This window comes from Mobula birostris, chromosome 3 (genome assembly GCF_030028105.1).
Source record: "Mobula birostris isolate sMobBir1 chromosome 3, sMobBir1.hap1, whole genome shotgun sequence".
In the NCBI taxonomy this organism is placed as follows: domain Eukaryota; kingdom Metazoa; phylum Chordata; class Chondrichthyes; order Myliobatiformes; family Myliobatidae; genus Mobula; species Mobula birostris.
This window is the reverse complement of record NC_092372.1, coordinates 138,456,696-138,478,174: the sequence shown is the minus strand read 5'-3', so window position 1 is coordinate 138,478,174 and position 21,479 is coordinate 138,456,696. Positions and strand designations below refer to the sequence as shown.

The window sequence follows — 21,479 nt, the reverse complement described above, 5'->3', positions numbered from 1 at the left end:
GAGTGCAAGTTGTGCTGCGGTAATACGGGCCCTGCACATGCCTAGATAAATATTTCAATGCTTGATATGTTCTATCCTAATAGACAGTTTTGTAGTTCTAAGTAGATAATTGGTGTTTGTCTCTTTCGGTCTCATCGAGTCAGATCCAAGAATCTATTGTTTTAATTAAACATTTTGGCACAGTCAAAGGATCTAGCAGGTGCAATAGAAAGCAAAAATGTTTACAGTAAGAAGGAAGGTCCCTTGTGCAAAGAATACTGAGTACCAGGATGGTCCGATGTCTCCATGGGGTTTGGCAGATTGGCCAATTTGCTGGCTGGCCATGTTGTGCTGATAGATTGCATTGACAAGCCGGGTTCTTGACGATTAAAGATGAGACACCATCTATCGTCTGTACTAAAGGGGTTAGGGTTTCCAAACAAGAGGGAGAGCCAGAGAGAGATTCTTGCTGCTAGTGGCCATCATAAACTAGCAACACAAGACAATCTCTTGGAAAGAGGAGCAAATAGGGAATCTTAAATGTGAGGTGGAGGCATTGGATCAACAGGGCATTAGCGTGGCCGAGGCCACCTGGTCAGCAGAGACCTGGGCTAAGGAGGTGGAGGGAAAGAGAGTCATGATCACCTGCTGCCTGGCCGAAGTCCAGCAGCAGGAAGTGGCATGAGGGGGCTAATTGGCAACCAGATCTAGTGAATATCCAAGCTATCTGATGATGTGGATAGCTGGGATGAGGATATTTAGTTTGATGGTGAGAATCAGGATGAGAGGGTGGAAAGCTGCACTCCTCCCTATGCTCTCCAGCCCTAGAAAGCATGGCCAATTAACGTGTCCACGTCCACAGAATTGTGGTCTGACCAGTGTCCCTCTCCAAGCACCCTTCAGTCTATGGGGTCTCCCAGCACTCTGGCCTTTCTGCAACCCGGGACAATGTGTCATTCAGCGAGAGGAAGAGTGGGAGTAGAGACAAGACACACTGACAACTTTGCTGGTTACTAGGGACTATTTCTCCAAGGAATTGGTGGAGCCGGGGGATCAGAAATTGGGGGAATCTTTGGGGCGTGGTTAAGGATATGGGACACGGCAGTTGGTGTGATCTTATTCAACCATGAAATGGGTGCCCTGGGAGGATTTTCTTTAAACCACGGGGGTAAACAATGCCCTACAAGGGACAGTTGGGGAGGAAAGATCTTTGAGGGAGAGAATAACAAATGCAGTAAAGGTTAAGCATCTCTCCCTGTCAGACTGGGATTTGAAGTCTCAAGAAGAATGGTATACAGTGGAGGAGGGGACCGAGGCTTTCTGTCAGTGAGCCCTGATCACTGGGATTTATGACCATGGGGATGGCCTGCCCGAGGATCAAAAGTTCACCTTGACCATGGTAAAAATGACAGGCCCCTCCCCCCACCATCAGAAGGGAACAATGCTGTCCTTTTTAGGGCTAGTGGAGGCACAACAATGGGATTGGCTATCAGGCTGCTGGAGTGGTTAGAACACATAGGCAGAGCTTGTATGCAGGTGAGAAAGATAGAAAAGCAGAATGGAAGTGGTCCCAACTGATCCTTAAGGAGATGTTTTTGGCACTGTTCAAGGCAGGCATCCCGAAGGAATGGGTGGATCCTGGCACTGATCCTTGCTAGCAGAACAAGTGCTACACCTGCCTCCTCCCTCACTACCATCCAGAGCCCTAAAAAGTCCTTCCAGGTTTGTGACACTTCATCTATGAGTCTGTTGGGATCACTACTGTGTTTGGTGCTCATGGTGTGGCCTGCTGGATGTCGATGAGACCTGACATAGACTGGGAGGCCACTTTGCTGAGCATCTTACAATTCGTCCGCCAGAAGAAGCAGGATCTCCCAGTGGCTGCCCATTTTAATTCCACACTCCATTGCCAGTCCTATCTGTCCATCCATGGCCTCCCCTATTGTCATGACAAGGCCACACCTCAGTTGGAGGAACAGCACCTTGTATTCCATTTGGGTAGCCTCCAACCTGATGGCATGAACATTGATTTCTCAAACTTCCGGTAATGCCCCCAACTCCCCTTCACCATTTCCTATCCCCTTTTTCCTCTCTCACCCCATCTCTTTGCCCACCCATCACCTCCCTCTGGTACTCCACCCTCCTCTTTTCATTCTTCCATAGCCTTCTGTCTCTTCTCGGCTCTTTACATCATCCTTCCCCCTCCAAGTATCACCTATCACCTGGCACTTCTCTCACCCCTCCCCCCACCTTTTACATCTACTTCTCAGCAAATTTCTCCAGTCCTGCTGAAGGGTTCAGCCTGAAACGTCAACTATACTTTTTTTCCATTGGTGCTGCCTGACCTGCTGAGTTCCTCCAACATTTTGTGTGTTGTCTGGATTTCCAGAATCTGCAGATTTTCTCTTGTTTGTCAGATGGAGAGGTCCTCAGGTGATGATCGAAGGACTGAGAGGGACACTCATCCAGGCCTGAATGGTTACATTAAGGGCAGCTACCAGCTCAGAACAGCTAGGACCTGTGTCAGAGCTGGTTGCGTCATCAATCAAGGGCACTTTGGGTCTGAATGTGCTGAAAGGCAAGTCCTTGCAGGTCCCCAAAAGGGGCCATTTACTTTTGGGGTGGCTCAAGTGACAGTACCAAGTAGGAGCCCCTTGTAATCATGTCTCCATGCAAACGGGTGAGCATCAAGAAGTACCACATCCTGGGTGGCACCAAGGTGATTGGAGGAACTGGAAGCACTGTCGAAGGAGGGGATTACTTGGCCAGCAACATCCCCCTATAATAGCCTGGTGTGACCTGAGCAGAAGGGGGTTGGATCTGGGTGAATGATGATAGATTTTAGGCAAATGAATAAGCACATCTTGCCCTTCACAGCGGCCGTCCTGGATGTGGTGACCATTTTATGGACATTGGAGTTAGGGAGGGCAAATATTAGCATGCTGTTGTGGATTTGGCCAACACTTTCTTTTCCATTCCCTGATCCCTAGGTTCTAAGACCAATTTGCATTTGCAAGGCCAAACCTGAGAAGGCAGATAGTATACCTTTTGTCATCTTCCAAAGGGATTTTTGTAGAACCGGACCTTGAGCCATGGCATAATAGCTCGAGACTGACGATGGATCTCACTCAATCCAAACATCTCAGTGTCCCACGTAATGCAGAGGCCCTTGGAGAAGATGGTGGGGGAGGCACTAGACAAGGTGGTTACCTCCCTGAGGGAGAGGAGATGGTCTATTAATCCTAACAAGATCTAAGGTCAAGCCAGAAAGTTTTGTTCCTGGGAATACAGCAGCACTCCGGATGTGGCAAAATACTCAATGGTCCCCACCTCTAAACAGAAGGCCCAGTGGTATTAGGGGCTACCTAATAGTGACACTGAGATGACATCAGGTATCCCAGGAAAAAAAAGACCCATTTCCAGTGGGGTCCCGACCCAGCAAGCTGCCTTTGAGACTGGAAACCGGCTGTTGAACAGGCACTCCCCCTGGCTCCGAGACAACATGAGGTACCTTTTGAACTATAGGTCTCTGACACCTCTCAAGTAGCTGAATAGGGTTTGTGACAGCTAATGAAAGGGTGTCAAGCTCCCTTGGGGTTTGGACCAAGACACTTGCTGAGGGTGCAACCAGATACAGGTTTCCCCCGCCATCCGAAGGTACAGCGTTCCTATGAAATGGTTCGTAAGCCAAAATGTCGTAAAGCGAAGAAGCAATTACCATTTATTTATATGGGAAAATTTTGTGAGCCAAAAATAACCTACCAAATCATGCCAAATAGCACATAAAACCTAAAATAACAGTAACATACAGTAAAAGCAGGAATGATATGATAAATACACAGCCTATATAAAGTAGAAATACTTCTCTACAACGATTGCCTGCACAGACCTCAATAGCGAAAATCTCACGCAAGCACTCTCAGCAGAAAATCTCACACAAGCGCTGTTGGCATAAACGCGATCTCCAGTAACCTTTAAACTATGAAGCTGCCAAATCTACCAAATAACACATAAAAATACATAGCCTATATAAAGTAGAAATAATGTATGTACAGTGTAGTATCACTTACCGGAATTGGGAAAACAGCCCTGGCATGTAAATGTCAGCGCAGATCAGAGGCGATTGCCGATTGCATCACCTCTGATCTGGGCCGACAATTACGTGCTAGGCGGCACCTAATTAATTAGCATGTTTATTTCGGCTTTTTTCTTAAAGATGTGCTGTGTGCTCCCCAGCTACCGCTGCATTCTTCGCAAATCGGTACAGTATCTGTCCGGGGCCCAGATGTTGCGGTAGTGGGACACGGGGGTGTCATCTCATCGTCAATCAGGGCAGGCAGCTCATCTTCTCCTATGACTGCCCACCTCGATGTCGAAGGTCGAGGTCCTTCGTCTGCTGTGGCTGATGTGGAAGGCTTGCTTGACTGCTGAGCCTCACGCATTTTTCTATCATACAGTTGTTTGTAAGCACTCAAACCATCCTGCAAATATCCCCTAAACCTACGTACCCTTTCAAAATTAAAGTCTTACTTTATCATTGCAGCGAAAATCTCACGCAGTTGCTTCACTTTCTGCATTCAGTTGCATTCAGTTTCAATTGTTATCCTTTCCTCTTCCAATTGCATCAGCTCTTCATCTATCAGTTCTTGGTCATGGGATGCCAAAACCTCTTCAAAATCATCTTTGTCAACTTCCACAAGCCAAACTCACTTTGTCCTTGCTTCGTTCACCATGATCGAAACACTTAATTATGTCTAGTTTTATGCTAAATGTAACACCCTTACTCTTTCAGGCTTTTCCGACAACTTAGAACTCATCTTGCTAACAGCTGCTCAATGCAACGTGTTTCAGCAATGCCATTCCGAATCCGGGGCAGAGCGGCTGCTCGGGGCATGCACTGCAGTTTATCGCACGCTGATTTTTTTCGCGCGTTGATTTTTTAATCACCCGCTGCCTTTCTTCGTAACAGTGAAAACACCTTCTGAAAGCGAAAACAGGGTACTAATGTAGGTCTTTCGTAACAGTGAGGTTTTGTAAAGCGAACGTTCGAAAAGCGGGGGACACCTGTAAACCTCTTTTGAGAAGATGCTCTTCACCTATTACTGGGCTCTTTTAGCCAAGCACCACATAGGCTGAAAGGTGGTGGTCTTGAGATCTCAGCTACCCATTATGCAATGGGTGAAATCCAATATTGTAACCCACAAAGAAGTCCGAGCTCAGTACTCTTCTATAGTCAAATGGAAATGGTACATAGCAGATCAAGTGGAGATAGGCCCCAATGGGTTGAGCCACCTCCATAAGCAGGTTAAGGCCCTAATTGATGATGACCATAGCACCTCTGATGAGGCTGCAGCCCATGACTCTTCACCTATACAATGGGAAAAACTGCATGACCTTCTGTAACCTTGAGGAGAAAGAACATGTGTGGTTCACCATTGTCTCCATCTATTGGCAGAAAATGGAGGAAGGCCACTGCCCACCACACTACAATGGGGCAAGAAGTAACAGTCGAGGAGGAGGGAAGATCCTGCTAACTAAGAGAACTCGTGGCTGTAACCCTGTGAGGTCACAGGGTGGGTGTGAATGTACACCAGCTCATGGGTTGTGGAGAATGAGATGACTGTATGGATGCCCCAGCGGCATGGGGAAAATTGGGAGATACATGGATAGCTTCTTTGGAGGCTATCTTATTGGGAAAACATATGGGATGAAACCCAGTCTTGGCAGATCACTGTCTACCATGTAGATGCCCACACTTCTCCTGACACGGAGGAGGTGGCTGTTGACAGAACTGCTCAGATAATGACAGCCACGGCGTCACCAGAGGAGGAAGACTGGGGTTGTTTGGCCTTATGGGCACATCAGCAGAGTAGGAATCTAAGGGTATGTTAAGGAGTATTCTAGAGTTAAATATCAGGCAGAATATAGCAGATATTGATTCAAACAAGAACCAAGCTTCAGTTGTTAAGGAAAATGTAAATAAGTTCAGGGAGCTTGCAATTAGCCTTCAGGTTTTATTATATATTACAAGTAATAAACTAAAGTTAAAAGCCCACAGACTGACACTTTTTGCAAAATGGTGACCATGAGACATTTGCATATGCACGAGCCAAAAGTTAAGAAAACTGGATTGTGTTAATTAGCCTGTATCAAACCAGGTGACATGGGCCAAGTTATTTGCACCACTGCAACTTGAGTGCAAGCTGGCAGATCAGAATGATGTTGCCACTTTGCATATCAAACATGGTCACAGGTAGTTTGTGTACTTATGATACCTGTGTACTCAGAGACAACCCTGACAACATTAATTTTCTGGCTCTCCAGCGTCAGAAGCTTTTAAGAATATTTCTGCTAATTATTCTCTCCCAAAAGCATCTGAACCTTCAGAGATGCCTTATCAATGACTATGTGCTTTCACAAAGGAACCATTTGTCAACCCAAAGTACTGAAGTGAACAATGTCATTGTAACTATTGAAATTGTATTGAAACACCTACTGTTGGTTTTGATCTGAAGAGTATAAAAATGTGATGTGCCTTTGGGTTTGTGAGCCTCTACCGCAGCGGTCCCCAACCACCGGGCCACGGACCGGTACCGGGCCGCAAAGCATGTGCTACCGGGCCACGAGGAAACGATATGATTTGGCGATAGGAGTCAGCTGCACCTTTCCTCATTCCTTGTCATGCCCACTGTTGAGCCATTTTGCATGTGAGGTCATTACCCGTGCATCATCCATGTCAGCACGGGAAGAAGATCAACTCCTCAAGCTTGCAAATGACAGCAGGCTGAAAAGTATGTTTGACATAACATCTCTGCCGGCATTCCGGATCAAAATCAAGGCTAAATATCCTGAGACGGTCACGAAAGCACTGAAAATTTTGCTTCCATTTCCAACATATCTCTGCAATGAATGCAACGAAAACCAAATTGCGGAATAGACTGGACATAAGGAACCCCTTCGAGTATCGCTGTCTCCCATCACCCCTCGATGGGACTGTGTGGTTGCAGGGAAACAAGCCCAGGGCTCCCACTGATTCAGCGATATTGCTGTGTTGCAATGATTTTATATGTTCATACGGGGAAAATATGTGCTGTGTGTTTAATATCCAAACATTACTTAAAATGTTATGATGCTATTGACTTATTTATATAACCATATAACAATCACAGCACGGAAACAGGCCATCTCTGCCCTTCTAGTCTGTGCCGAACGCTACTCTCACCTAGTCCCACCGACCTGCACTCAGCCCATAACCCTCCATTCCTTTCCTGTCCATATACCTATCTAATTTTTATTTAAATGATAATATCGAACCTGCTTCTGCCACTTCAACTGGAAGTTCGTTCAACACTTACTTCAAGCTCCCCTGATAACCGACTTATCACTATATTCTTGCGAGGAAAATATGCGCTGTGTGTTTAATATTAAATTCGTTAGATAAACCCTTTTAGAAATGAAATTGAGTGTATTAGTCACTTATCACTGATATTCCAGTCGTGATTAACACCCCTTCTGAACAGAATCGCCGAAAACGATTTGTAGAAAAAATCGGCACGTACAAGCATACGTAAATCACGCATGCGCACTGGTGCCCGCGCAAGGCTTCATGGTCATTGTAGTCTCTCGGGGTAAACAACGTATTTGACTGCTACTCTTGTCCGTTGGCAACTACCCCGCCCCCCCCCCCCCCCCAGTCCGGGTCGGCCGGTCGGCAAGAATATTGTCAATATGAAACCGGTCCGCAGTGCAAAAAAGGTTGGGGACCCCTGCTCTACCGAGAGTGTCTCCAGAATGATGCCTGCTTGTTGTGCTGAATAAAGACTTGATTTTCACGATGTTCAATGTCTCTCCAGTGACCTTGTTCACAGTCACATTAGGGTGGAAGGAGTAAGGAAACGGGCTGAGGCCGGAGGGATAGCTCTCAGATGTGATAAGGCCAAAGCAACAGTGAATTGTCCAATATGCCTGCAGGTGAAGGCAAGGGGATTGCCAGAGAGACTCTGGGGAGGAAACCAGAGAGGTATGGGGGCAGGCCAGATTTGACAAGTGGACAACATTGGGCCTTTACCTATGCAATAGAAAAAGAGATGAGTTGATTATGGTGGATGGTTACTTCAGGGTGCTGATGGCAATGCCCTGCAGCCATGCTAATCAGGAGCATACAATTAAGGGTCTGCAACTTCAATCCTCCATGTGTGGAATCCCCTGGAAATACAGTCAAGACAATGGCTCACATTTTGCAGGAGCCAAGGTCCAAGATTGGGCCGCAGAGTCCAGGATACTGTGGGTATTTCACATTCCCTATTATCCACATGCTGAAGGGTGGATCAAGCAGATGAAATGGGCTGCTGAAACAGCAGATCAAGTTACAAGCACCAACACACATCCAGTTGGGTGTCCTACAACAGGCAGTGGACAACTTGAATTCCAGAGCTAAGGTCAGGAAGGGTCCCCAATGTCCTGACATTTGGTAGTGTCTGACCCTCAAAAGGTAGAATTGGAAGAGGAGTTGAGGAAGATATGGGAAGGAGGGTAATGTCCTGGGAATAGAAACAGTAAGTAAGGCAGGTGCTATCAGAGGCTCAGAAAAGAGAGAAGTAACATGGACAAGGCAGAGATAGCAAATATCGATGATCCGTAGAAAAACAAAAGAATGATAAACAGAGCTTTAAAAAAGAATATAAAAATAAACATGCATAGGCCATCAAAGTAAAGGTAATTGGGGACATAATTTGCCTCTTAACGATACTGCACCTAAAAACATGGGCAGAAGCTGCATGAAGAATGATTGCTTAGCCAAAATCACCTATTACATTGAAATCTTCTCCATGTCTACATTCGATTAACTGACAGAATGGACAGTATGTGTGATAGGATCTAACCATCATTTTTTTTATAAATCTAATAATTTAAAACCATTTATAAAGAAATCTTCACTTTTAACAGAAATTTCCAATTTTTGATGAAAAGATAAAAGCATTAAATCTCTAGGAAGTAAACTGCCAGTTTGTGTCTTCAGCATTTGATTTCTCCTTTTAGGGTTTCGTTACTTGTATCTTTCCTCCAATACAAGTAAAAACAGAAGCCATAAACAATTCTGGCATCTTCCCTCTTCCTTTCCAGCCCTGATGAAAGGTCTCAGCCCAAAACATCAACTGTATTTTTTCAGTAGTTGCTGTGTGTCCTGCTGAGTTCCTCCAGAATTTTGTATGAAAAGCCACAAATAGTCCATTCCATCAATGTGTGCAAGTAATTTTTAAATTTGTTTTTTTTAATGAACTGTATGAGACATTTACAAATTTATGAGATCTATGGATCTTCAAGTCAGAAAAGGAATATGCAAAATATTGATCCTCTATGACAATTTTTCTCTCTCTCTTGCCTCCTGTAGCTATTGACAATTGATTGTGCTAGAACTTCCACTAGTCCTGATTGTGTGCATTGACAAACACACTGATGAGTTCTGACTGAGAATGTGCAGTCTATTTCACTGTAAGTGATTTCACTCTTTGTTCAAAGGTGAACGCTAGCAAAGATAATTGGACAACAATCAAAACAGCAGTCTCCAGACACTATAACATGGTGGAATTCTTCATTAAGATGGAGAGTGACATAGTTAATTCAGAAACAAAGGTTCTGAACTTAAAGAGGGGTAACTTTGAAGGTATGAGACGTGAATTAGCTAAGATAGACTGGCAAATGACACTTAAAGGATTGACGGTGGATATGCAATGGCAAGCATTTAAAGGTTGCATGGATGAACTACAACAATTGTTCATCCCAGTTTGGCAAAAGAATAGATCAAGGAAGGTAGTGCACCCGTGGCTGACAAGAGAAATTAGGGATAGTATCAATTCCAAAGAAGAAGCATACAAATTAGCCAGAAAAAGTGGCTCACCTGAGGACTGGGAGAAATTCAGAGTTCAGCAGAGGAGGACAAAGGGCTTAATTAGGAAGGGGAAAAAAGATTATGAGGGAAAACTGGCAGGGAACATAAAAACTGACTGTAAAAGCTTTTATAGATATGTAAAAAGGAAAAGACTGGTAAAGACAAATGTAGGTCCCCTACAGACAGAAACAGGTGAATTGATTATGGGGAGCAAGGACATGGCAGACCAATTGAATAATTACTTTGGTTCTGTCTTCACTAAGGAGGACATAAATAATATTCCAGAAATAGTAGGGGACAGAGGGTCCAGTGAGATGGAGGAACTGAGCGAAATACATGTTAGTAGGGAAGTGGTGTTAGGTAAATTGAAGGGATTGAAGGCAGATAAATCCCCAGGGCCAGATGGTCTGCATCCTAGAGTGCTTAAGGAAGTAGCCCAAGAAATAGTGGATGCATTAGTGATAATTTTTCAAATCTCGTTACATTCTGGACTAGTTCCTGAGGATTGGAGGGTGGCTAATGTAACCCCACTTTTTAAAAAAGGAGGGAGAGAGAAACCGGGGAATTATAGACCAGTTAGCCTAACATCGGTGGTGGGGAAACTGCTGGAGTCAGTTATCAAAGATGTGATAACAGCACATTTGGAAAGCGGTGAAATGATCGGACAAAGTCAGCATGGATTTGTGAAAGGAAAATTATGTCTGACGAATCTCATAGAATTTTTTGAGGATGTAACTAGTAGAGTGGATAGGGGAGAACCAGTGGATGTGGTATATTTGGATTTTCAAAAGGCTTTTGACAAGGTCCCACACAAGAGATTAGTGTGCAAACTTAAAGCACACGGTATTGGGGGTAAGGTATTGATGTGGATGGAGAATTGGTTAGCAGACAGGAAGCAAAGAGTGGGAATAAACGGGACCTTTTCAGAATGGCAGGTGGTGACTAGTGGGGTACCGCAAGGCTCAGTGCTGGGACCCCAGTTCTTTACAATATATATTAATGACTTGGATGAGGGAATTAAATGCAGCATCTCCAAGTTTGCGGATGACATGAAGCTGGGTGGCAGTGTTAGCTGTGAGGAGGATGCTAAGAGGATGCAGAGTGACTTGGATAGGTTGGGTGAGTGGGCAAATTCATGGCAGATGCAATTTAATGTGGATAAATGTGAAGTCATCCACCTTGGTGGCAAAAATAGGAAAACAGATTATTATCTGAATGGTGGCCGATTAGGAAAAGGGGAGGTGCAACGAGACCTGGGTGTCATTATACACCAGTCATTGAAAGTGGGCATGCAGGTACAGCAGGCGGTGAAAAAGGCGAATGGTATGCTGGCATTTATAGCGAGAGGATTCGAGTACAGGAGCAGGGAGGTACTACTGCAGTTGTACAAGGCCTTGGTGAGACCACACCTGGAGTATTGTGTGCAGTTTTGGTCCCCTAATCTGAGGAAAGACATCCTTGCCATAGAGGGAGTACAAAGAAGGTTCACCAGATTGATTCCTGGGATGGCAGGACTTTCATATGAAGAAAGACTGGATGAACTGGGCTTGTACTCGTTGGAATTTAGAAGATTGAGGGGGGATCTGATTGAAACGTATAAAATCCTAAAGGGATTGGACAGGCTAGATGCAGGAAGATTGTTCCCGATGTTGGGGAAGTCCAGAACAAGGGGTCACAGTTTGAGGATAAAGGGGAAGCCTTTTAGGACCGAGATTAGGAAAAACTTCTTCACACAGAGAGTGGTGAATCTGTGGAATTCTCTGCCACAGGAAACAGTTGAGGCCAGTTCATTGGCTATATTTAAAAGGGAGTTAGATATGGCCCTTGTGGCTACGGGGATCAGGGGGTATGGAGGGAAGGCTGGGGCGGGGTTCTGAGTTGGATGATCAGCCATGATCATAATAAATGGCGGTGCAGGCTCGAAGGGCCAAATGGCCTACTCCTGCACCTATTTTCTATGTTTCTATAAAGCAAAAATGTTTAAATGCTGGAAATCTACTTATTCTAATGGACCAAAAGGTTAACTCTCCTTCTCCATAGTACTCTGTCTGACTGAGCATTTCCAACATTCCCTCTTCTTACCCAATTAATTTTCTCCCCCAGAACACACTTCAGTAATGTTTGAACACAGTCAAGAATTAAGCCTGGTGTTTTACTATTATACTCTGTAAGCCATCAGTATTGAAGTTCACTACAATAATATTAATTTCTTAATTTTTACTCTACACAAACACATCCAATGGTGCTCATGCCCAAGTAAAGGTCCCAGCTGTTCTCACGCCATTCCTTCATCATAAAGCACAATACATTCTTGAATATGTAACACTTACTTGACTGAGAATATCTTCCTTCTGAATAGCAGATCAGGGAAAAAGAGGAAGTCATACGTTAGTGCAAGTGATATTTAAAGAATTTAAACAAGAATAGAATGAAAGAGCATTAGACTCTGACACATTTAAAATATAAATTGAGGTCTTTGACTATAAAAAAACTGTTAAAAAGAGATTGATAACTAATGTGATACAAATAATGTAAATGTGAACCGTGCAGTATCCTTCATGACTCTAATACATTTCAATTACCTTTATAACCAATTAACTTTATTTAAATGTAGCCACGATTGTAACATCAAATGGCAGCCACTTCATGCATAACAAACAACACTTTGATGCTGACTAGATCAGCTGTGTTAGTAAAGTTGATTGGGTTATAAATGTTGGCCAACTGATTGACTCCTTGTTCTTCCTTAAAATTACACCATTTATTTTCATGTCTGTCAGAATAAGTAGAGAAATGGTCTGGAAATTTAAGAAAAGGTAATTTAATAGTTTTGCATAGAAACTGATCATTCAGTCTAGGATAACTGGTCATGATTCCTTTGAATGTCAGAGGCAACATGAGGCCAATTTCTACAAACATCTCTGATGTCTCAGCTTAACATCTTACCCTAAAAATGCCAATGCTGACAGACTGCAATGGAATATTATCTTGTATTTGGGATTCAGGTTTTCAAACCAACATTTAAACAATGGCCTTCAATCTGATCAGTCAATTACATCAGCAGGCCACACAAGAGACTCCACTGGCATTGAGTCCCACTTACATAAATGCCTTGGTTTCAGAATGCAAACCTAGAGTTGACCTAAAACACATTCCCAAAGAATTTTGAAATCTCATATTTCAGAGTGATTTGCAACAGAAGAAAAATCTTTAAATCCATATGTATTGGTTCACATTGTCTTTTAATTTGGCCATTTGTAAATTGCACAGCAACTGATGTAATAAACTGCTGTGATTCATAAATCAACAAACTCTTTTTTCCACCGAGAACACTAAACATTTCTGAACTGAAAACCCTTTCACACCTAGAACACTAAACAATTCTGAACTGCATCATTATTATATACAAAGAGCTATCACTTGTGCATTTTATAAAAATTGCTCCCGAGAATCAGCCGAAGTTTGCCTTCAAACTCATTTTGTGGCTGCTTTAGGACAAGTCTGATCAATATCTCATCTCCAATTAACCACCTTTTCTCATTTCCCTCACAACCATTATTGAACAAAGTCTATTCAAGTTCACTTATTATCAGTGTTTATACAACCTTGAAAATCATCTCCTTACAGGCAGCCACAAAACAAAGAAACCCAATGGAATCTATTTAAAAAGGAAACCTGTCAGACACGTAATGTGCAGAAAAAAATACAAGTCACACAATCAATAAACGTAATCCAATAACATTCAAAACTGAAGTTTGCAAAAGCGAGTTCACAGCCACGAAGCCAGTCATCAATGCAGCCAATCCGGGAACCCATTAGTTGCAGGTCACAGCTTCAGTTCAGCACAGAGATGAGTAAAGTAAACGTTGTGGAGCAGCAAGCTGAACAGTGGCCCATCCCGCTCCTTCAGCCGCGGCACCTCAACCTTTTCAATCTGGCCTGGCGCTTAAATCAGCCAAACCTTGGGTTGTTCCAGGCCCTGCCGCTTCAAAAGCCCAGGCTCGAGCCTAGGCTCCGCTGCCTCGATTTGGCCCATACCTGACCTTTCCAATCTGGCCCGGTGCTTAAATCTCACTCTTCATAATTCTTAATTAGAGTCTAAGAATAATACAGCATGGAAAAGGCCACTCAGCCCAACGGATCAATATGGAACATGGCATCCTCCTTGCTTGCTCCGGTTGCCTGCATTCTGCCCCCAACCCTCTAACCCCCTTCCCTTCCTGTACTCATCCAAATGTCTCTTAAATGCTGCAGTTGTACCTGCCTCGACCACTTTTCCTGGCATGTAATCCCAGGTGCTCACTATCTTCTGTATGAAGTTACCTCTCTGGACTCTTAAATATCTCCCCTCTTCGCCTGTATCTGTGCCCTCTAGTTTTGGACTCCCCAGCCCTGGGGAAAAAACTGTGACCATCCACCTCATCCATGCCCCTTATGATTTTATGAACTTCTAAGAAGTCACGTCTTATTATCCTGTACTAAAGGAATAAAGATCCAGCATGACCAACTTCTCCCTCTAACTTACCTCCTCTAGTCCAAGCAGCATCCTCAAATCTCTTCTGCACCCTCGGCAACTTGACAATGTCTTTCCTATAATGGTGTGACCAAAACTGTGCACACGACTCCAATTGTGGTCTCACCAATGACCTGTGTAACTGCAGCAACACGTCCCTATACTTCAACGTAGTTCCCTATCTGATGAAGGCAGCATGCTGGACACCTTCACCACCCTGTCAACCTATGCAGCCACTTACAGTGAACTGTGCACTTGTACTCCAGGTTCCTCCATTCCACCATTATCAATACCCCATCCCCCCAAGTTCAGTATCAGCAAACTTGCTTATTATGACTTGCACATTCACATCCAAATCATTTACATAAATAATGAATAAGTGGTCCCAACACTGACCCCCACTAGTCATAGGCCACATTCAGAGGATCAACCATCAAACTCGGCTTCCTATCAGAGTTATTTCTGAGTCCACCTCACTATCTCCTCCTAAATTCTGTACAAACTAATCTTCCAGGCTAGGCTTTTTTTTGAAGGCCTTACTAAAATCTGCATGGACAACACCTACTGCCCTACCTTCATCCATACCCTGAGTTAACTCTGAAAAACTCCAAAGACTTGACATACATGACCTCACGTGCATAAAACCATGCTCACTATTCCAAGACAGTTGCATAGTGGTTAGCGTGCTTTCCAATGCAAGCAGTCATGACTGGGGTTCAATTCCCACCTCTGTAAGGAGATTGTATCCTTATCCTTCGACTATGTGAGTTTCCTCTGGATGCTCCAGTTCCAGCACAGAGTAAGTAAATTGTGGGCATGCTATGTTGGTGCAAGAAGCATGGTGACACTCACAGGCTGCCACAGCACAATTCTTGGATCGTGTTGGTCGCCGACAGAAACGGCACATTTCAGTGAATGTTTTGAAGTACATGCAACAACGAAAACCAATCTAATCTGGTCAGGTCTTGACTATCCCAAGTGATGGTAAATCTTGTCCCTCAGCATTCCCTGACAAATCCATCTCATCCTTCTTTTTGCCCTCCTGATATCCCTTTTAAGCCTGCTTTTTAAACTTACTATATTCTTTGGGGGATTATCTTGTAACCTGCTTAAAATCATATATGCTTCTTTCTTCTTCCTGATCAGAGCCTCCATGTCACTCATCAGCCAAGGTTTCCTGAAGCTTCACCTCAACAGGAACATGATGCCACAGGACTCTTGATATGACCCTTTTAAAAGCCTCCTCCTTGACAACTGTTCCTTTGTCTTTATCTAGTCACCCATGCAACTCCAGTTAGATCCCGGCTGATGCCTTCAAAGTTGGCTCTTCTCCAGTTCACGACTTTAACCTGCGGATCTGCTCTTTCTTTCCTCGTAACTATTTTAAAACTAATAGAATTGTCATCACTAGACACAAAATGTATCCCAACTGCCACTTCAGTTACTTGACCTGCCTTGTTCCCCAGCAGGAGGTCCAGTATGACTCCGCCTAAGTAAGTTTTTCTAAATATTGCACAAAGAAATTGTCTTGAACTCACCGCACAAATTCTGCCCTATCCAGGCCTTTTGTACTTTAGGTAGTGCAGTTGATAGTGGAAAAATTGCAGCAGGACCATTGTTGTGCAATACAATTAATTACAAATTCATGGCTCTCAACATAGAAATATTATTTAATCCACTACCAGTGCTCAGCCCAAGGGTTGGTTTATTGAGAGATAATAAACCTATTGGTTGGAATGATGAAGAAATCCAAAAATAAATTCACTCGAGATTGCAAAGTGGGAAATTGATACATTACCTTTAGGAATCTGAATTACCTGAATGTGACAGGTGTGAAAAAATTTTTTGGGGATTATTTGGGGATAATCAGGGAATAGGGAACCAGGGAAAAGAGAGATGGGTGATGCATCTTGGGAACACTAATAAGGCCAGGAGGACAGGACAGACACCACAAGTGTATTGAGGAACGGACGGACCTCTGAGTACATCTACAGAAACAGCGAAGATGGCAATACCAATAGGCAATGTGGTTGGGAAGTCATATGGGATACAAGTCTTCATTAGTTGAGTCAATGAATACAGAATTAGGGAAATTATGCTTAGCTGGAGTACTATGTAAAGTTTTTGCTACCATGCTTTAAGGATGATGTGATAGCACTGGGGAGGGTCCAGAAGAGATTCAATAGGAAGTTGCCCAAAATGGAGCAGTTTGGTTAGGAAGGGAATCTGTAGAACCCAAGTCTTTTCTCCCAGAGTGGAGAAAGGCATAATTGAGGTGTATAACATTTGGAGTTTATAGATAGGGTAGATTGCAGGGAGCTTTTCTCCATGTCGGAAATAGATAAAATTTGAGGACATTAAATCTACCTAAAATAGATTTAGGTAAGGGGGATGAAATTTTGAGGGGATATGAGAGACGTAGTTTCAGAATTGTACAGCATAGAAACAGGCTATTCGGGCCATTATGTTTATCTTACTCAACCTACATTAATTCCATATTTCTCTGTGTCCTGATCTTTCAAGGACCTATCCAGTTTCAACCTCAATATTGTTACTATTTTTGCCTCGACCTCCTGCTCTAGCTGTTCATTCCAAATATCAACTACAACTCTGAGAAATATTTACCCCTCAGGTCTCTGTGTTTTTTTCATTTATTCTCCCTCTCGCATCTTAAACTTATGTCCTGAGTCTTGATGTAGTCTTCGTCAAAAACATCAACCTTCGCTCTGCCTCCACAGCTACAGCCTGATCCATTAAATTAGTTCAGCAGTTTGTTTTGGGGTTTTTTCACTCCTCATTAAAGCTTCTGTAGTCCTTTGTGTCTCCTATACCCTAAAGTTTTAGACTCACCCATCATGGGAAACAGACACTGGCTATCAAACGTCGCTCAAAATGTCATCTACCTCTATCATGTCACCTCTCAACCTTCTGTACTCCAGGATAAACAGACCTAGCTTCTCCAGTCTCTCCTAAGCTAACCAACACCCTTGTGAATTGCTTCTGCACCATCTCTAACTCAGATATGTCCTTCTTGTAGTATGGTGATCAGAATTGACATAACACTCCCAGTGTACAACTGTAACATGATGTCCCAACTTTCATATTCAATGCCTCAGCCAACAAAAACAAGCATGGCATGCTCCATCCTCACTCTGTCTACCTGTGTTCCTACTTTCAGGGAACTATGTGTCACAACCACGGATTCAGCAGCGCAGCAGATTCAGCAATTGTGCTCGTGGATTTGCACATGTCAGGTTATCATTATTTAACCCCATTCATCTGTCCTAGTATTTGTCGAGACTTGAACCCAGGACAGAACACAGAACACTTCTCTGCCTTGCCTGAGAAATTGGACTCTTGAGTCAACTGAATCTGAAGACTAGCGATATTTGTTCAATTCTTAGCTGTTCTTTTCAGCTGCAGTGTAGCCTCCATTTTCCATTTCAGTGTTTTAGTCAACGGCCCTGTTCGGCCTAGCAGTTATTGTTTTCCTTCCTTTAATACAGTTTGCATTAAAGTCTGTCTTCTCTCGACTTGCTTCAGTGCCTCTCATTCCGCACATGGGCCATATCTGATCCACGGGGTGACACTATGCACTTGTATGCACGCCCACTGCTGTCTCTAAGGAGTTGGTATGGTTCTCCCTGTGACCATGTGGGTTTCTTCCACATGCTCTGGTTTCCTTCTACATTTCAAAGACCATGTGTTAGTAGGTAAGTTAGTCACATGGGTGTAATTGGGTGGTGTGGGGTTGTTGGTTCAGAAGGACCTTTTTCTGTGCTGTATCTTTAAATTGAGCACAGAAATAACTCAAAGTCTTTCCATTCAACAACACTTTCCAGGGCTCTGCCATTCTCAATGCATGTCCTGCCCTAGTTAAACCTTACAAAAGGTATCACTTTGCCTATTTGAGTTAAATGCCATTTATCTTAGACAATATTCTTCACCAATTCTGGTGCCATCTGCAAACTTACTTATCTATATTCTCGTCTAAATCATTAATATCTATGACAAACAGAGGAGCCAAACTGATCCTTGCGGTACACCACTGGTCACAAGCCTTCAGTCAAATATCATAATGTACATTGAAGCATACAGTGAAATGCGTCATTTGTGGTGACAGCCAACACACTTAAGGGTGTGCTGGGGACCACCAACATACTGTACGTCACTTTATATTCTGGTGCTAACATAGCATGCCCACAATGCTCAGCAGAACAACACAGAACACAATAATCAACAAAACATCAACAGCAATACAAACTGTTCTTTCCTCCTACACAAGCACATTCACAGTATTAAACCCCAGGGCATGCCATCTTCTTCAGCCTCCAGCTGACTCAGATTTGTATCTGAGCTTGCAGACATTGAGCTCCAACTTCCCCAGCAGACTCAAATTTGCAAGCCTGGATCCTCCTCCCACTCCCAAGCCAATTTTGTTTTCAATTTACCAGCTTGACTTGGATTCCAAGTGTTCTACCTTCCAAACCAGCCAAATATGTGGATCCTTGCTAAAGTCCATGTAGACAATATCTACCACCCTCCCTGCCTTTCTCAATCCTCTTGGACTCCTCTTCCATAAATTATTCAAGCAAATCCAAAATAAATTATTATCTATAAACAAAGTAATTTTAAGACAGACGTAAAATGCTGGTAAATCAGGCTGGTTCAAGCCAGATTTTGCATTAAGCAATATGTAAATGAGTTTAAGAGAACATGTACAAATTAACCTGGAACCATAGAATGCAACAAGGCAGGAGGCCCATGTATTTGGCAAACTGACTTTAACAAGCTAATAAAAGTGATGATCTGCCCATGTGTTGGGAACATTATTTTATATATTTCATATTAAATTTCAATAAGTTTGCAGTTGGATTGGCAAAGTGCACTGCTATGGGATAATATCTATTTGGTCATCAGTTCATTCTTCTGCACAACTGTCATTAGCCTTATCCGAGACGGTGATGAGTCTGCATACAGACGGGTGGTGGAACAGCTGGCCCTCTGGTGTGGTCAGAACAGCTAAATACGCTCAAGGCTGCGGAGATGACAGTGGACTTCAGGAGGAGCCCCCCAATACTCCCCCCACTCACTATACTCAACAGTATTGTGTCTGCTGTGGAGACCTTCAGGTTTCTGGGTGTCACAATCTCCCAGGACCTGAAGTGGACACCCAACACGGACACTCTTATCAAAAAGGCTCAGCAGAGGTTGTATTTCCTACGTCAACTCAGGAAGTACAGCCTGCCTCAGGAGCTGCTGATTCAATTCTATTCAGGAATAATTCAGTCTGCTCTCTGTTTGTCCATCACTGTCTGGTTTGGATCAGCTACTAAACAAGACAAGAATAGACTCCAAAGAACCATCAGGGCTGAGGAAAGGATTATTGGTGTGAAGCTGCCCTCGATCCAGGACTTATATGCATCTAGAGTCAGGAAGTGAGCAAGCAGCATCATTGTAGACCCATCACACCCTGGACATCTCCTGTTCCCACTCCTTCCTTATGGTAGGCGCTTTAGATCACTGTATGCCAGGACAAATATGTACTAGAACAGTTTCTTTCCATATTCCATCAGTCTTATGAACACTTGAATTTTAGTCTATTATAAACCAAGTCCACCTGTACTAACACAGGTATACCTCATTGTATATAGTTCACGATTATTTGCACTATTGTTTTGTTTGCTTTTTGATTCCGTACAGCGAGAGCTCAGGGAAACCGGCATCAAATTCCTTGTATATGTCCACATACTTGGTGATAATAAAGGATTCTGATACTGATTTTGATTCTGCTCAAAAGACAAAACACATGTGAATCTTTCTCCATTAAGCAAGCACAGAAGTATTATGTTCACCTCCTAAGGGAGGTAGAGGCATTGGTGAGCTTTCTTGCCTGTGACACCTACGTGGTTGGACTAGGAGAGGTTCTTGGTGATGTTCACTCTAAGGAATTTGAAGCTTTCAACCCTCTCAACCTCAACACTGTTGATAAATAGCAGAATGTGCACAGTCCCACTTCCTGAATAATTAAGACACCTGAAATTGCTCAAGGTACCAGTTACTGATTGGCAATGTCGCATTCAAAGACTCATTTCCCCTGACTTTGTTATCTTTAATCAGCCTCATCCCACCTAGGCTAATATATTACCCCCAATTTTAATGCAAAGCATCTATGTGGAACTTTATCAGATGCCTTCAGGAAATCTACATTCACTACATCCACTGTTGTTTTTCATCCTCTTTCATTATACGTTCGAATAACTCAAATTGGCCCAACGTAATTTTCCTTTTAATGCAACCCTGTTGATTCCGTATGATTACATTACAAATTTCTAATTATCCTGTCATTACCTCCTGAATAGTTGATTCCAGCATTTCCCAATGACAGAAATTCAACTAACTGGCCTATAATTTCCTGCTTTTTGTCTCATTACAGTTTTGAATGGTAGCATCAATTTGCAGTTTTCCAGTCACTGGTAGCTCAAAAAAAATGGTAGATTACAATCAACAAATCCACCATTGCAGCAGCCACTTCTTTAAGACTTTATAATGCAGATTAAGATACTTAGCTTTCAGTTCCATTTCTTTGCCTGCTACTTTTTTGCAGTGACAGATTTTTCTTCTAGTTTGGTCCTGCCTTCATTATCTATTATTAGATTAGATTATGAGGACACTCAGTCCTGGTTTATTGTCATTTAGAAATGCATGCATTAAGAAATGATACAATGTTCCTCCAGTATGATATCACAAAAACACAAGACAAACCAAGACTAAAACTGACAAAAACCACATAATTATAACATATAATTACAACAGTGCAAAGTAATACCGTAATTTGATAAGAGCAGACCATGGGCACGGTAAAAAAAGTCTCAAAGTCCCGATAGACCCAACATCTCATGCAGATGGTAGAAGGAAGAAACCCTCCCTGCCATGAACCTCCAGCACCGCGAACTTGCTGATGCAGCATCCTGGAAGCACTCGACCACAGTCCGACTCTGAGTCTGTCCGAAAACTTCGAGCCTCCGACCAGCTCTCCAACACCGAGCACCAAACATCATCTCTGCCAAGCACTTCGACCCCAGTTCCAGCCGCCAA

At 43.2% G+C, this 21,479-nt stretch overlaps 1 protein-coding gene across 3 annotated transcripts in view; it reads right to left on the bottom strand.

The window, feature by feature from the left end:
* Positions 1 to 21,479, bottom strand: part of dgkb (diacylglycerol kinase, beta) — a 738,504-nt gene that overhangs the window by 611,954 nt on the left and 105,071 nt on the right. The window contains exon 3 of one of the 3 annotated variants that reach the window (XM_072251979.1): positions 12,199 to 12,219. The exons of the other annotated variants lie outside the window; for them this stretch is intronic. Coding sequence (XP_072108080.1) covers positions 12,199 to 12,219 — 21 coding nt within the window. The remainder of the gene's footprint in view (positions 1 to 12,198; positions 12,220 to 21,479) is intronic. 3 annotated transcript variants of the gene reach the window in all.